The 17,745-nt window shown below is 50.0% G+C and overlaps 1 protein-coding gene across 1 annotated transcript in view; it reads right to left on the bottom strand.

The window, feature by feature from the left end:
* The window catches only part of NLRP1 (NLR family pyrin domain containing 1), a 34,723-nt gene that overhangs the window by 16,257 nt on the left and 721 nt on the right, over positions 1–17,745 (bottom strand). The window contains exons 2-5 of the mRNA XM_040629847.1: positions 17,164–17,361; positions 14,976–15,179; positions 5,141–6,767; positions 2,065–2,235 (exon numbers count right to left, since the gene is read on the bottom strand). Of these exons, the coding sequence (XP_040485781.1) occupies positions 2,065–2,235; positions 5,141–6,767; positions 14,976–15,179; positions 17,164–17,361 (2,200 nt within the window). The remainder of the gene's footprint in view (positions 1–2,064; positions 2,236–5,140; positions 6,768–14,975; positions 15,180–17,163; positions 17,362–17,745) is intronic.

Below are 17,745 nucleotides of genomic sequence, written 5' to 3'. Positions count from 1 at the left end.
TCACGTCTACCCGACCTAGTGCCGATGCTCTTGGGGCAACACCCCTGCTTTTTATGACATGACCCCAGTGAGCCGGCATGAGCCGGATCTGGGCTCTCCCGACAGAGAGGTACTGCCGGTGCCGACTGTGTCCCCGCTGGGTTCCCGTCTCAGATCTCCTGTTTCTGGCTGTGGAAACTGGGCCAAGCCAGTGGACCTCTCTGAGCCTCAGTTCTTATCGTCTGGGAAACAGAAATAATTGTCCCTTCTGTGCAATGTCCGTGGGTTCTTTCCTGAAGACCCCAGAAGACATGGAGATTATGAAGTTCTATACCCCGTGAGGGGTTTGTGGAAGATGGATGTCTTCCCCCCAGGATGTGAGGTGGGATTTCTGAGTCCCTTTCAGAAGCCTTTTCTACCAGACCCAAGCAGCTCTCATTGGCAATGGTTTTGGAAGAGGACACAGGAAGGCACAATGCAAGGCTGGATTTGCCTTCTCACACTCCGTTGGCTCCCCTTTCTCTCCATCCCCCCTTCCTTCTCTTCACTTCCCTTGGAATCTAGCTTAGATTCCACCATCTGTCCTCGCCAACATCCTAAAGGTGACCTTCCGTCACATCCTTCTGGCTCACCCCAAACTCTGCCATCTTCCTGCTCCCAAACCCAACCCCCACTCCCGCCTGAGTCACAGGACAGGTGTGGCCGTTAGGAACCATGACCAGGAGCAGGTGGAAACCCCCCACTTTACAGTGGCCACTTCAGGACGGTGTCTTCCCCAAACATCCACAGCCAGCCCTCACGCTCTCGGCAGACAACTCGATTCCTACCCCACAGAGAAAAATGGAGCCATCAGATGGAAACCACACAGCGTCCCACAGTCCAGCCCGTGTGCCTCTGTGCCTACCTCTCTGTGTCCCGTCCTGTCTGTCTTCCTGAGACGCAGAGAAGGCGCTCCCTCCCCACCAAGGCCAGTCAGTCCCCTACTCCTCCCCTTCCTGTATCTTTCATCATCGAATTTCAAAGTCCGGTCTTTTCCTTCTTCTTAAACGCAAGCAAGTAGTCCAACACACACTCTTCTTTAGCTGGTCCCACGCTCCCCTCTGCTGTAACTCTTTCCTCTTTTTTATCACCGAGTCTTGATATTGTGGTCTCATTTCCCACCTGGAAATTTCCAGTCTGGTTGCAGGTCCCTTACATGGCAGAAGCCGTTCCTGCTAAGATCACCCATGACTTCCCTAACGCGAATCCAACATTGGACAGTTTTCAGCTTTTGCTTTACTTGGCTTCCCAGCAGCCACGGCCCCTGCTGGCCACACTGTCCTCGGAACCCTCCGCTCCTTTGGGCTCCATGCAGCACACTCCGCTGGTGTTCTCCCCACCTCCCTGGCTGCTCCTTCTCAGTCTTCTTTGTTGGCTTTTCTTTTCCTGGGCAGTAAACGTTGGGGGGGTTCCCCAATGCTTGACATGCAATCTTATCTTGGCATATGAATTTTAGGATCAGCTCAACCACTTCTGCAAGAAAGGCAGCTATGATTTTCATATGGATTAAATCTGTACAGCAATTTGGGGAGTGTCGCCATCATAATGATATTAATTTTTCCGATCCATGAACATGGGATGTCTTTCCATTACTTAAGGTATCATTAGATTTCTCTTAATCATGTGTTGTAGTTTTCGGTATATAAGCCTCACTCTTCTTTTGCTAAATCTACCAAGTATTTTATTCTCTTTTTGATGCTATTGTAAGTGGACTTGTTTTCTTAATTTCGTTTTTGGATTGCTCATTGCTAGTGTGCAGAAGTACAACTGATTTTTATACGTTGACCTTATATCCTAAAATCTTGGTGAATTCGTGCATTAGTTCTAATGGCTATGATCTCCTATATGTAAGATTACACTATCTCTAGAGAGATGGTTTAACCTCTTCCTTTCTAACCTGGAAGGCTTTTATTTCATTTTCTTGCCTAATTGTCCTGGATAGACCCTCCGGTACAATGTTGAACAGAAGAGCCAAAAGTGTACTCAGCTACCATATCTGATCTCCTGCCCATCCCTGTTTCAGAGCAGGACCCAGCTCGGACTCACCGCAGGGTCTCCAAGTGGCAGGAAGGGAACCTCAGGGCTTCACAAAGGCTCTGTACTGCGGACTGGCTCAGGTGGTTTCCACTCAGGTCCAGGTCCTTCAGGTTTCCAGTGGTCCGGAGAGTGAAAAAGAGGACCCGCCAGCAGGCATCTGTCATGGGGACACACCTGAGCCTGAGGGAGGGGGACAGGGACAGGAGGGGCGTGAGCTGTGTGTGCAGGGCCTGAAGTGCAGCTCTGCCCCTCGGGATGCCAAGCCCAGGACCGACCAAGCAGCCTCCCCATGGCTCCTCTGCCCCCTGTCCCCCTGGGCTGCACGCCCCTCCTCTGTGTGGTTCCTCATTCTGCAGCCCTTGACACATCATCTGAAGTGTGCATTTTGTGTGTCTGTTTCTGTCCTGGTCTGGGAGTTTCTCGAGGGCAGCTGTTTTTCCTCTTTTTATCTGAAGTGCCCAGCAGAGGTCCTGGTGCAGAGGAGGAGCCCAGGGAGCCTTCCTCCCTTCAATGCAGACACACCTGTGTTCCTCTCGTCCAGACATTCTGGAATCCCAGTGCCCAGAAAGGAAAGGAGGGAGGGGAAGAGGGAGCAGAGGCTGGGAGAGGTGGTTTGAGGATGACACATGAGGGGAACGGTATATGTGACCGGGTATATGGCTGTCCGGGTTGGCTTGCTTGGCACCCCCTCCCAAGGATGGAGAGGGGTCCCTGGGAGGAAGTGCCAAAGGAGAGTGTCTCAGGACGGAGGATGATGGGCTCCATCTGGGGGTGTTAGAGCTGGCTCTCTGCCCCGTATACCTTCCACTCATTTAATGTTTCCGTTCTCACACACGGCTTTAGTGAGCTCATCTACTTCCAAGGCTTCAGCAGCTCAAACTCTACCCCGGGGTCCAGACTGGCATCTCCACCTTGACACCCAGTAGCACCTCGACCCAATGCGTCTCAGTGTGCCCCCCACTCCGGTAGTCTTTCCTGCAGGTCTGCAGAACTGCGCAGAGGAGTGGAGCACTGGCTCTGCACACACATGTACTCGCGCTCCAGCTCCCCGAGCCTCGCTCAGCGTCCTCGGCTGCAAGAGGAGGGCAGCAAGAGACCCCCTGCAGAGGGTTTTGTGAGGACTGAAAGATACTACAGAGCACCCCCAACGCCTTACCTCACTTCAAAGCTTCAACAGCCCCAGGAGGGTCAATGCTACAGACATACCTCCCCCAAAACCATCACTTGAAATCTTAATTATTTAAATTTCTTTTATGCCTATTTCGTTTTGTGGAATTCGAACCATAAATTTTTACATTTTTGTTTCAGCCAACATGTGCCATCTTTAATCAGAGGGGCTTTAATAAGAAACAGTTAAACGTTTATCATTGAAAACGTGCAACGCTTAAGTACAAGCCAAATGCCTGGAAGCTGCCCATTCCGACCACGTTGGGTTGATCCCCTGCTCCCTTCCTCTAACCTCTGGCTGATCTTCCATTTCTTTCCGTCTGTCTTGTCTGTTCATAGTGGCCCCTTGCTGCTCCGTCTGTCTTGCCTTCCCGGCTCAGTGCCTTTCAAATCTCCCGCCCCACCTTGGGACCCTCTCCGTTTGTCACCGCCATTGGGAACGCTCTTGCTCCGGCTTCACCGCCCGGGTTCCCCCTGCTTCACCCCCAGCCTCTGCCCACGCACCCACTCTGCATGCTTCTGAAGGCCCCACGTCAGGCTGCCGCCCTTGGCAACACCTGTGCCCAGGTCCTTCTTGACGGACCAGCTCCCATGTATAACCACGCACAGTGAGAAGCAGCCTACGTGCCCAGAATAGAGAAGCGGTCAAAACAGTCATGGCGCCTTCCCCGTGGAATACCGTGTGTTCGTTCAGAATGAGGCTGTGGCGGGCTCCCTCGTTACACGGGGGAAGACTGCCTTGGTGTGAAGATAAAAGACCTGGGTGCCTGACTGGCTCGTTCGGTGGAGAATGTGACTCTTGATCTTGGGGTTGTGAGTTTGAGCCCCACGTTGGGGGTAGAGATGACTTAAAAAATAAAGACAGAGACCACAAAATAAAATGGACAGCGCGGTTCAGCTCTGCCAAAGAAAAGTGCGTAGAAGAAAGACTGCGGGTAGCCCCTGATGGTTCACAAGGACCACCTCTGGGTGACAGAATGCTGGTCCACGCTGATTTTCATCTGCTTGCGTATCGACATAACCTCACGTTCTGCGGTAAACACGAACGTCATCGTGAAAAGAAAAAAATGTAAAAAAATAAAAAAATAAAAGCCCCGAGTCCAACATTTCTTCCTCTGAGGCCCTTTCTTTTTCTGCTCTACTTGTGTGCTCACTCCCTTCCTCAGGCTCTGGCGGAGCCGTGTCCGTGCCCCTGTCCCTGTGGGCACCGCTCTCTACTCTAATCATGGGAATGGCCTCTGTCTTCTGCCTCAGGTCTTGAGTTCCTTGAGGACGGAGATTGTGTTTTATTAGTCTGTGATCTCAGAGCAGAGGGCCTAGCACAAAATCGGTTCTAATAAGTATTTACGGAATGAATCATCCAGGTACTAAGCGATCAGTACTGCGACTGCGCTGGGGGGACCCGGGTTGGAGGACGGTTAGAACAAGGTGCTCCATCCCCTCGAACGGGGTGGGTTTCAGGCTGACCAGCAGTGCATCCTGGGTACAAGCAAGGGAGGCAGTTTTTCAGGGAAAAATAGAGACACTCTTGCAGGCCCACACATCCTCAGGTGATGGGGGGACATGGCAGGGCCAATGTCATTGTCAACGGCCATCAGGGGGTTGCCTGAGGCAGCTGAGCGAGCAGTTTCTCCGAGAGAGACAGACAGACAAGTCAGGCCAGCGTGGGGGTGGAAACGTGCCTCAGGAGCAAAGGGGACGATCGTCACAGACACAGGACGGGAAACCACAGAGGGCCTGCCCAGAGGCAGGCAGGACACGGAAGCAGACAGGGAACCGGGGGTCAGATGTGGCGGTCAGAAGTCACTGGTGACCTCGGATTCTTTAGCTCCCGGCCCCAGGCTTCGTGGGAGCGGCCGCGGTGCCCAGCGTGGCGGGACCCACACGGGGGCTGGAGGGAGGGGTGTGGGGTACTCACAGAGCCTCGTGGACGAGTCCCCACGGCTGGCTGTCCGGTCCACTCTCATTCAGGTAAAGCTTCTTCACGACGCAGAATCTGATGCAGAACGTGAACACCAGCAGCTCCAGGCCAGTGTGGACACACGTGCTCGCCCCGTCGAAAGAGACCAACACGCGTGTCAGGAAAGCCTCGTCCTGCATCTCGTACAAACAGCGGAACATCGACAGAGAGCACTGAGGCAGAGTGTGGAACAGGTTCCAGACCTCGGACGTGGCCCACTGCAGCAGTGTCCGCTTCCGCTCCACAGGCACCTTGACCCGGAAGACGGCCTCCATCTCTCGCTGCCCCTGCTCACTCAGGAGGCCGAACACGAAATGCGTGGCTGGAGCCCCAAACACATCAAGCCTCCCATACGCCTTGAGCAGGTCGTCCGGCCCTCCGACGCCGTCGGGAGGATGGCTTCTCTCGTCCTCACCCCCCAGCACGCAGGACACTGCCGCGAAGAACTCTTGCAGGTACCGGTGAACAAAGCAGCAGCTCAGGGAGGAGGGATGCTTTCGAAGAATGCCCGTCTTTAAGAGAGCGGAGACGGTGGCCTCCTCCAACTCATGCTTCCAGAAATCCTCCCAACTGAGCACGCTCTTTCCCCGCCAGGTGCCCTCGGCAGCCAGGGCGCAGAGGCCCCTGAGCTGAGACCCAAGGGGCTGGGCTGGCAGAGCCTCGGAAACGTAGTGCAGACAGAGGGTTGTGGCGGTCTGGGGCACCTGTGAAAGCCTTTCTCCCCGCTCCATCCGCTTCCTCAGCCAAGTGCAGACCAGCCAGCACACCAAGGGCACGAGACACATCGTCAGCAGGGCTTGGTTTAACTCAACCAAGCTAAAGGCTCTGACTGCTTGACTTTCACTCTTGAAATATTTGTAGAAATATTCCTTCCGGCCGGACTCGGAGAACCCCAGGACCTCCACCCACCGTGGCTGCCTCACAGAGGGAATGAGCTCCTGCAGAGCCAAGGTCCGTGCTGTGATCAGCAGAGAAGCCTCAGGGAGTAGGCTTTTCCCCAGCAACCTGGCCAGCAGGGTGTCTACCGGCTGCTGCTGGTTCCACTGCACACAGCCCTCAGGCCTCTGCTTCCCCAAGACCCACTTCGGCTCGTCCAAGTCATCAAGGATGAAGAGCAGCTGTCCGGGCTGAGACAGGATCCATTCGATGGGAGCCATGGGGGGAGCCCAGTCCTTTGTGATGAGCTCTGTCAGACTCATCGTCTCGGACCGGGCCAGCTCTCTGCAGCTGACGTAGACGACGTGCTGGAAACGATCCCTGTACAGCCGGCCTTCCTTCCAGGCCCTCCTCACCTGCCTGGCCATCGTCGACTTCCCGATTCCAGCAACCCCATGCAGGATGACCGTTCGAGGCTCTTCCTGGGCGCCCAGGCCTGGGCCAAATAAGTCTTTGACCTCAATCAAATGTCCCTGCTTCTCCACTACCCCGTGGCGATAGCTCCACTCGATGAGGGACTCGTGGCGTCTGGGGCGAGGTTGATAGAGAAGCAGCAGCTGTATGAATTCTTGGTGCAAATCCTCATTTTCCCATGACTGTGTCGGGCAGGGCCTCTTTCTCTTCTGGTGCTGGCAACTTTCTCCGATTTCTATGTAAGGGAGGGAAAGATGGGACGTAAAGGTTAGAACAGATCTGCTCCTGTGTTCGTTCATTCATTCAATCGACAACGGTTTCAGGCACCCGCTAGAAGCCACACGCTGTGCTGGCTGCCAGTGCTCGCATGCTCTTGCCAGTGCCGCGGAAGGAGCGTGGGCTGTGGGGAGAAAATGCCAGCTCGCCTTGACTTGACCAAATCACACTCCCTGGTGACTTTCCTTCATGCTGCAAATATTCATCAAGGGCTGACTGTGCCAGGCGCTGCTCTGGGGGCTGAGCATAAAGAGGGAATGAGACACGCAACACAGCTCTGCTCTCGTGAAGCCCATGGCCTGAGCCGTCTGCCCCACTGGGCCTTGGTTTTCTCGCCTGTAAACAGGATCACGGCATCTCCTCGTAGGAGCTCACAGAGGAGTGAAGGAGATTATGTTGACCTCAGCCCCCACCACAGAAGCACAGGCCAGGGACGTCCTTCTGCCCGCGCCTGTGGTGGTCTGTCTGAGGGCTGTCTCCGGAAGGAGCCCTTGACCAACAGCGGACGGGGTCCCCTGGCCCCAGGACAGACAACCCTGCTGTGCGTTCTACACCATCTCCCACAGGTTCCAGAAACACCAAATCTCAGTTTCTCACAGGGCAGATTGCGTTGTCTTCCTTCCTCCCCTGTCTCACTTCTCTCTCCTGCTGTTGCTTCCGGGGAGTCACGTCCCCAGTAAACCACCTGCACTCACATCCTGCCTCAGGGGCTGCCTCTGGGGACCCCGCCCGGGACAGCCAGGAGGGTGCTCTGTGAACTGTGAGGGGCTGAGCACATGTCAAAGACGGTCCCCCAGGAAGGGACCTCGGGTTCCTACCTTCGATTCCACATGGAATCATTGTTAAAACACCATCTCCTCTTCAATCAGAATATTCTGAGCGCTTCTCACTTCTCTCCTTTGGCAGATTTCAGAGACGACACAAGGGACTCCTTTGGGTCCCGAGACTCAGCTCACCTTGGGGAACCTGCGGGGCCTCCGGAGTCGAGAGTTACGTTTGCTACTTTTGTGGCTGTGCTAGGAAGACTCTGGGGGAGATGGGGCCTGTGGGGTCAATATATGCCTCTAGCATTGGTGAGTCTACGGTGACGGAGGGCCACCCCACCTCTGTCAATGAATGAAATGAAAAAAACATGCAAAGGAGAGCATCAACGATGCAGGTGATCAAGCAGAAGAAAGAACCTGTAAGCTCCAGGGCAGATCGCTTGCAACCCCCTGGTCAGAGGAGAAAAAAGAAAAATACATAAAAAAAGAGTCTATGTCAATTATGGGACACCATGAAGCAAAGTAAGATTTGCATTATGGGAAGCCCAGAAGGAGAAGAGAAAGAGAAAAGGACAGAATGCTTATTAAAGAAATAATGGCTAAAGACAGCCCACGACTGAGGAAAAATACTGACATCCAGGTACAAGAAGCTCATAGATCTCTATACAGATTAAACCCAAAGAGGATTTCACTTATATACATTATAATAAAACTGTAAAACAAACAAACAAACAAACCCAAAGAGAGAATTTTGAAAGGAGCAAGAAAAAAGAAAAAGACCCATCATATGCCAGGGAACTCCCATCAGGCTGTGAGCAGATTTCTCAGCAGTGAAACTTTGCAGGCCAGGACAGAGTGGGTGGATATATTTATTCAAAGTGCTGAAAGAAAAAAAAACCCTGCCAACCAAAAGTACTTGGCAAAGCAGTCCTTCGGAAATGAAAGTGAAGTACTTTCCTAGATAAACAAAAGCACATCACCACTACGCCTGATTTACAAGAAATGCTAAAGGGGGTTCTTCAAGCCGAAATGAAAGGATGTTAATTAGTAACATGAAAATACATGAAAGTGAACTCACGGGTGAAGGTAACTGTACAGTGAAATTCAGAATGCTCTTAATACTGTAATGGTGGTGTGTAAATTACTGAACTCTAGTACAGAGGCTAAAAGAAGTATTAAAGATACCTAGTTACGGTAATTTGTTAATAGGTACACAATATAAAAAGATGCAAACTGTGACATCAAAAACATAAAATGTAGTGTGTGCATGTATGGAAGTAAAAGGGTAGCATTTTTGTATGTAATCAAAATTATGCTGTTTTCACCTTAAAATAGAGTGCTATAGCTGTAAGATGCTTTATGCAAGCCTCACGGTAGCCACAAAGCAAAAACCTACAGTAGATACACAAAGGATAAAGAGAAAGGGATCAAAGCATACCTCTACAGAAAATCATCAATTCACAAAGGAAGACGGCCAGAGAGTAAGTAAAGAATAAAGGAACAGAAAAGCAGCCAGAAAACAATAAACAAGATGGCAATAGTAAGTCCGTACCTGTTGAAATTAAATGTAAATGGATTAGATTCTCCCATCAAAAGACATAGAATGTCTGAATGGATTAAAAAAAAAAACAAAAACAAACCCCAAACAAACACCCAAAACCAAGACCCAACTACATCCTGTCTAAAAGAGACTCATTTCAGCTTTCAGGACACACTTAGGCTAAAGTGAAGGGATGGAAAAAGATATTCCAAGGAAATGGAAATCAAAAGAGAGCAGGAGAAGTAGCTCAACTTATATTAGACAGAATAGACTTTAAGTCAAAAGTATAACTGGGGCGCCTGGGTGGCGCAGTCGTTAAGCGTCTGCCTTCGGCTCAGGGCGTGATCCCGGCGTTATGGGATAGAGCCCCACATCAGGCTCCTCTGCTATGAGCCTGCTTCTTCCTCTCCCACTCCCCCTGCTCGTGTTCCCTCTCTCGCTGGCTGTCTCTGTCAACTAAATAAATAAAATCTTTAAAAAAAAAGTATAAGAGAAAAAGAAGGTCATTATATAATAACGAAGCGTTCAATTCATCAGGATGTTATAAAACCAAATTTGTCAAGCAAATACGAACAGATCCGTAGGCAGGAATAGATAGCAACACAAGTCATAGTAGGGGACTTCTAATACCCCACTTTCAACAATGGAGAGGTGATCCAGACAGAGCATCAGTAAGGAAATACTGGACTTGAACCACATGTTAGATCAAACAGAACGTATGTGTTAGACACACAGAACCCTCCATCCAATAGCCGCAGAATGCGTGTTCTTCTCAAACGCACATAGCATGTTCTCCAGGACAGATCCTATGATAAGCCTCAACAAGTCTGAGAAACTGAAATCATTCAAGTATTTTTTCCAACCACAACGATATGAAACTAGCAATTGCTAACAGGAGGAAACTGGGGAAATTTATAAAAAAGTGGAAATTAAGCAACCCTTTCAATCAATGGGTTAAAAGAACAAATTAAAAGCGGGAAAAAATAGAGACAAATGAAAGTTGAAACACAGCATACCAGAACATATCGCCAGGGGCAGAGTAGGAGATCAGATTTGCAGCAAAAACATTTCTAAGAGGGAAGTTTACAGAGATCTACACTGACATAAAGAAGCCTGACTTTACACCGCAAGGAACTAGAAAAAAGGAGAACAAACCAAGCCCAAAATTAGCAGCAGGAAGGCAATAACAAAGATCAGAGCAGAAATAAATGAGAGGCTAGAAAAACAGAAGACCAACCAAACTAAAAGCTGATTTTTTTCTTAAGATTTTATTTATTTATTTGAGAGAGAGAGACAGCCAGAGAGAGAGGGAACACAAGCAGGGGGAGTGGGAGAGGAAGAAGCAGGCTCCCAGCAGAGGAGCCCGATGCGGGGCTCGATCCCAGGACTCTGGGATCCCTCCCTGAGCCGAAGGGAGATGCTTAACAACCGAGCCACCCAGGCGCCCCTAAAAGCTGATTTTTTAAAAAAGATAAACAAAATCGACAAACATTTAGCTAGACTAAGAAAAAAAAAAAAGAGAGAGAAAACTCAAATAAATAAAATCAATTACAACTGAAATGGAGGAGACAAAGGATCATGAGGCTGCTTTGAGTAATCATAAGCCAACAAACTGGACAACCTAGAAGAAACGGATAAATCCCTAGAACCACACAACCCACTAAGACTGAATCATGAAGGAATAGGACAACTGGACAGACCTGTAACTAGTAAGGGGCTGAATCAGTAATTAAGAATCTCCCAACGAGGAGCACCCAGGACCAGACGTCTCCCTTGACAGATTCTACAAAATATTTAAAGAATTAGAGCCAATCCTTCTCACCCTCTTCCAAAATGCAAGAGCAGGTAGCCACTTCCCAAGTCACGTTACGAGGCCAGTTCTGCCCTGATAACAAGGTCAGTCAAGAACGCTACAAAGAGAGAAAATTACAGTCCAATATCCCCGATGAACACACATGCAAAAATCCTCCACAAAACACTAGCACCCCAAATTCATCAGCACATTAAAAGGCTCATACACCATGACCAAGTGGGATTTATGTCTGGGATGCCCGGACGAATCGACACAGGCAAACCAATAAATGTGATACACCACATGAACAGAATCAAGTATAAAAATTAATGATCATCTCAGTAGACGCAGAAAAAGCACTTGTCAAAATTAAATTTTTCCATGATAAAAACTTTCGACAAACTGGGTACAGAAGGAACATACTCAGTATGGCCGAGGCCATATACGAGAAGGTCACAGCGAACATCACATTCAATGATGAAAAGCTAAACCTTTTCCTTCAAGATCAAGAACAAGACGGGGATGCCCACTCTCACCACTTTTTTTTTTAAGACTTATTATTTATTTTGGGAGTGGAGAGGGAGAGAGAGAATCTTTTTTTTTTTTTTTTAAAGATTTTTTATTTATTTATGTGACAGAGAGACAGCCAGAGAGAGAGGGAACACAGCAGGGGGAGTGGGAGAGGAAGCAGCAGGCTCCCAGCAGAGGAGCCTGATGTGGGATTCGATCCTGGAACGCCGGGATCACGCCCTGAGCCGAAGGCAGACGCTTAACGACTGCACCACCCAGGCGCCCCGGGAGAGAGAGAATCTTAAGCAGACCCCCTGCTGAGCCCGGAGCCTGATGTGGGGCTCGATCTCACAGCCCTGAGATCTTGACCCGAGCTGAAATGAAGAGTCAGATGCTTAACCAACTGAGTCACCCAGGTGCTCCTCTCCCCACGTCTTTGTAACATGGTACTGGAAATCCCAGTCAAAGCAATTAGGCAACAAAAAACCAGAAGGGATCCAAATCGTTAAGAAAGAAGTAAAATTGTTTCTGTTTGCAGGTGGCATGATCTTACAGATAGAAAACCCTAAAGACTCCACCGATACCTGCTAGAATTGATAAAATAATTCAGTAAACTTGCAGGATACAAAATCAACACAGAAACATCAATTGCATTTCTATACACTAACAATAAGCTATCTTTCTGATAGTTTTTTTTTATCTTGTATCAAAATCAATAAAATATTTAGCGATAAATTAAACCAAGGAGGTGAAAAGCTTATACACAGAAAACTGTAACATACTGACAAAAGAAACTGAAGAAGACACAAATAAATGGAAAGATATTCTATGTTCCTGGATTAGAGGGATTAATATTGTAAAAATGTCCCTATGGCCCAAAGCAATCTACAGATTCAGTGCAATCCCTATCAAAATTCCAACGGCATTTTTTCATGCACATGAAAAAATGCAATCCTAAAATTCTTATGAAATCACAAAAACCTCATAGCCAAAGCAATCTCGAAAAAAAAGAGCAGAGCTGGAGGCATCATACTTCCCGATTTCAAACATTATTACAAAGCTAGAGTAATCAAAACAGTATGGTACTGGCATAAAAACAGACACATGGATCAATACAACAGAACTGAAAGCCCAGAAATAAACCCATGCATAAATGATCAATGATATTTGACACAGGATCCGAGATACTCAATGAGGAAAAGATCATCTTTTCAATAAATGATGTTGGAAAACTGGATATCTATGTGCAAAACAATCAAACTGGACTCCTACCTTACAACACTCTCAGAAATTAACACAAAATGGATTAAAAAACTTAAATGGAAGATCTGAAGCCATAAAACTCCCAGAAGAAAATATGGGGGCAAAGGTCCTTGACGTTGATCTCAACAATAATTTTTTGGATATGACACCAAAAGCCCAGGTAGCAAAAGTGAAAATACAAAAGTGGGACTACATCAAACTGGCATGCTTCTGCAAACGAAATGACCAATAAAACGAAAAGGCAACCAATGGAAAGGGGGAAAATATCTGTAAACCATATATCAAATAAGGAGTTAATATAAAGCATATATAAAGAACTCATACAACTCAACAGCAAAACAAAAACAATGAGCAAAAGACCTGAATAGACATTTTTTTCCCCAAAGAGGATGTACGAATGACCAATGGGTACACGAAGAGGTGTTCAACGTCACTAATCATTAGAGAGACGCACTTCAAACAGCACTTCTCTCTGTCTGGAAGACTGTCGTCAAATAGGATAGAACAGGTGTTGGCGAGGACGTGCAGAAAACGGACCCCTTGCACACTGTTGATGGGAATGAAAGTTGGCGTAGCCACGATGTTAAACAGTATAGAGCTGCCTCAAAAAATTAAAAACAGAACTACCCTACGATCCAGGAATTCCAGTTCTGGGCATCTATCTGAAGGAATCTCGAGGGAAGCTATCCGCACCCCCATTTCACTGCAGCGTTATTCACAACAGCCAAGACACCGAAACAGCCTAGGTGTCCTCTGGCTGATAAACGGATAAAGAGAATGTGCCACATATGTCCGATGGACAGTTTTTCAGCCATAAAAAGAAGGAAATTCTGCCATTTGTGACAACACGGATGAGCTTAGAGGGTATTACGTGAAGTGACGTAAGCCAGACAAAGGCAAACACACAGTTTCACTTAGATGTGGAATGTTTAAAAAAAAAAAAAAGAAGGCAAAACCAAAAGTCAAACATAGAAGCAGAGGGTGGAATGCTGGTGGCCCGGGGGAGGGGGGGCTGGGGGTGCAGGAAACGGGGAGACGTTGGTCAGCGGCTACCAGCTTTCAGTTATCAAATGACTAAGTTCTGAGCATCTAACGTGCAGCCATGGTGACTATGCTTAAGACTGGTGTAGAGCGTATTGGAAACTTGTGGAGAGCAGATCTTAACGGTTCTCATCACACACACACACGCAGGTATGTGAGGTGATGAACGTGTTAATTAACTTGATTGTGGTGAACATTTCACCATGCGTACGTTTAGCAAACCTTTGCACACTTTAAATCCAATTCTACTTGCGAATTATACCTTAATAAAGCTGGCGAAAACAAAGACTTGAGAGTCAGGAAAAAACTGTGCTTCTTTTGATTTGATCTTTTCTATTGTGTTAACAGATATTATGTAACCCTACTACATTCCCCTTTTTGCCTTGCTTGCTAGGATGCTCAAAATCAATTAATAATTAATTATTGGCAAGTAATTGCAAATTACTCGTGGCTTTCATCCTTGCTTTATTTTAAGGTTATTGAATTTGCATGTTTCTGTAAAATGTTCTCTAATCCATCTATCCTTCCTTCCTTCCTTTCTCCCCTCTCTCCCTTCCATCCTTTTTTGAATAGAAGGCAGTGTAACTTATTAAGTCAATCAATCAACTTTGATCCTGGGCCATACACATTTCAGGACCACGAATTCTGCAAGTTTACTCCTATCTGGGTACGGAAAGAATCCTTTACACTTAACATCTCTCAGATTTCAAGGGTGCATCTCTGAGCATTAGGGTCGGTTCTAAGGGGATGGCCTGGCAGTGGCTAAGGCCCTGGGTGGCATGGGGAGCCCGCAAGCCTGTGACTGTCCTTGTCACCCACACGGTAGAGGGAGCACGATGTGGGGGTTAAAGGTGTGGATTCTGGCATCAGGGAGGACACGGATGCTGATATCCACCCCTGCCTCCAGGAACTGTGCAATCTCACCTCTTTGAGCCCTGTTTTTCTCATCTCCATGATGGGGTGATAAGGATATCGGCCCTATGGAGGGAACGGCTGCGACATTTGAGCAAGTGTGCAAGGGAGGCACTGGGCACAAAGCCTGATGTGTTTCCTGCACTGGGCAATGCACCTGCATTATAATTTCTAGGGCCGCCTAAAAACAGTGGCTTAGCCCGATGGAGGGACGCCGGCCAGCATGGGCGCTCCGGAGAGGGGTTTCAGATGTGCTTGAGACCCTCTGTGATCAGCCTGCCCGAATGGCCCCACCCACGCCTCGGCCCCACCCACCCCTCTCCAGGAGCTCTGCAGGGGCCTCACCTGTACTTTGGTTTGCAGATGTTTCAGCCAGAGACCACCAAGCGCTGGAAGCCTCCTGCTTTCTGGGCTCAGGGCTGGGGTGCATCAGGGACTTCCAATTCTCTAGCACCAACGTGGGCGTGGGAGCACTGGGTGACTCCTGGAGTGGTGACTCTTGGTCTGGGGAGCTTGGAAGGGCTTGATAAAAGGGCGAGGAAGGGTCTCCTGGGGGGGAGGGGAAGACAGGAAGGAAATTGCCGAATACTGAGCACCCCTTCTATGTTAGGCCCCTCCGTTCTGAGCTCTTACTACAATCCTTTGGGATGGGTGTTGCTCATCCCAGATTTAAAACCATAAAGATTAAGAAGAACCCACCTTACCCTTTCAACGTTGCCTACTGCTCCCCTCATCCCTCCACTTAGAGCCAACCATGAACGTACTTTCTACCTCTCCAGATCTGCCCGTCCTGCACATCCCATATAAACTGAATTTCGTGCTATATGACCATTTTTTACTGGTTTCTTTGACTTCTCGTGCGTTCAGGGGTTATCCATGTTGTGGTTTACATCAGTACTTCATTCTTCTGTCGGAAAATAATTTCTGTATGTAGAGACTGTATTTTGTTTATCCATTAGTTAATATGCATTTGGGTTGTTGATGCTTTTTGCCTTTTATGAATAACGGTACGATGAAAATTCACGTACATGTTTTTGTGCGAAGGTATGTTTTTGTTTCTCTTGGGAGTGGGTAAGGTGGTGTTTTTTTTGGAGGGAGATGAAGATCTTCTAACACTGATGGCGGCAAACCCCTGAGTTGGACGCTTTAAACAGGTGAATTCTACCTCGATAAAACCACTGCCAAATAGAATCATAAAGACAGAGACACGGTTTTCTCTTAGGAGCCGGTCTGGAAGTTCCAGCGAGAATGTCTATTAGGTAGAAAGATGCTGAGAAGCCACTTAGCAGGGTCAGACGCCTGCTTTCTAGGACAAGAAGTTACCAGGCAGCCTCTAAACCCAGGACATGGGACTGGGCAGCATCATTCTGCATCACAATCATCACAAGGGAGAAGCAGTGGGACCCGGTGCTGCCTGGGGGGGGGGGCACCAGAGGGGCCCTTGCAAGGGGACATGTGGCCGGTCTAATCCTCTCTTCCACAGTATGTCAGCACTGTGCACTCACACTTCTGTGCAAATGCACTCTTTGGTGTGGATCATGGACGTGCCCATTCTGTACTGGGGGGTGGGGGGAGGGGAGACCGCAGAGCGTGAAGGCTCAGATGGGGAAGTGGGGACAAGGAGGGGGCGAGGATGAAGCGGCTTGCTTCGGCCACACAAAAAGCAGGTGAGGTCAGGGGAAACGAGGGCAGCGGAGCTCGCGCTGGGGAGCGGAGAGGTGTGGTGGGCACCAGGGGCAGGGAAAGCAGAGGGGCTGCGCGATGAGCAATGAGGACTGGCACCGCGCGGCAGCAGGAACGGCCGGTACTAGGTTCCAGCCCTGGCTCCGTCTGCAAGCCCTGCCCGAGCGCGGACCAGCCCTTCCACACCGCGCTGAGGCGGGTGGCCATTCAGAGCCCGGAGGAGAAGGGGAAGAGGCGGGCTGTGGTCAAGATCTGTGGCCGGGGTAGGGGCTCCTGGGTGGGGGCAGTCAGTTGATGTCATGATCTCAGGGTTGCTAGCTGGAGCCCCGCGTCCGGCTCCCTGCGCAGCGCATTGTCTGCTGGAGATTCTTTCCCACTGCTTCTCCCCCCTCCCGCCCCCCAACTCAAAATAAACAAATCTTAAAACAGAAGATCTTCAGCCGGGCTACTCAGGATGGTGGAGGCGGAAATAAGGTGTAAGTCAGGAAAGGGAACTACACGGCTGAGGAATGAGCCTGCCCTCCTCTTGGGGGCTTATCTGGGGAGCACAGTCTACCCTGGAACTTTCCAGACCACCCTGGCCCTGAGGATGTTCAGAGTCCGAGATAACCCCGAGCTCTGCCTGGGCAAGGACGGTCCTGCACCTGGTGCCCAGCAGAGTAAGACGTGCCACCCGCCCCACCTAGGTCTCCTGTCCCCATCTCTCACTTCCGACGGCATGTCACCTCAGCAGTGGAACCTTCTAGAAGATTGCTTCCAGGCCGCCTGCCTCCACCACCCCAGCCTGGCTCCCCCAACCCTCTTCCTTCCCCTTTCCTCCACCTAGAGCCCCATGCAGCCCCAGGCTCACCTGGGTGGAAATCGGGGGGGATGCCGGGGCCGGCAGGGCCAGCCTTAGGGTTCCACATGTGTCCAGATGTGCCCGGCGGCTGTCTCCGACTCCCCGTCTCTGGGTCCTGGACGAACTTCAGCACCTCGGTGGAGGTGGGCCCGCTGGGGGACTGCTCACTGGGTGCACTCGGGGAGCAGGGGAACCAGGGGCACTCGGCTGCGGGAGGCAGACACAGAGGTGGGGGCTCGTCGCCGGGACAGGCAGGACCTGGGGGCTGAGGCCGGGGTTCTGCGCACGAAGCAGCTCCGCTGTCTGCGCCAGGAGAGGCCTGCGACCCCTGAGCCGCGGAGACCGGGGTTAAGGAGCACTCGCTGCCTGTCAGGCTCGCTGCTCCATGTTTCCCGCGGATTATTTCCTTAACTCTCTCACGGTCCAAGGAGACAGGCTTTCCCACTCCCGTTCCAGAGATGAGAAACAGGCAGAGACGCCGGAAGGCGCTTGCCCGACATGGCGCCCGCCGCCGCGGGGCTCCGGGGCCCGCGCTGCCGACGGCGTCAAAGTAGTTGCACCTGGGAGCTGGGCGCCTCCCCCCCCCCCCCC

This window comes from Ursus maritimus, unplaced genomic scaffold (assembly GCF_017311325.1).
Source record: "Ursus maritimus isolate PB19 unplaced genomic scaffold, ASM1731132v1 scaffold_14, whole genome shotgun sequence".
Lineage (NCBI taxonomy): Eukaryota > Metazoa > Chordata > Mammalia > Carnivora > Ursidae > Ursus > Ursus maritimus.
The sequence above is the reverse complement of the archived record's forward strand: the minus strand, read 5'-3'. Positions and strand labels throughout refer to the sequence as shown.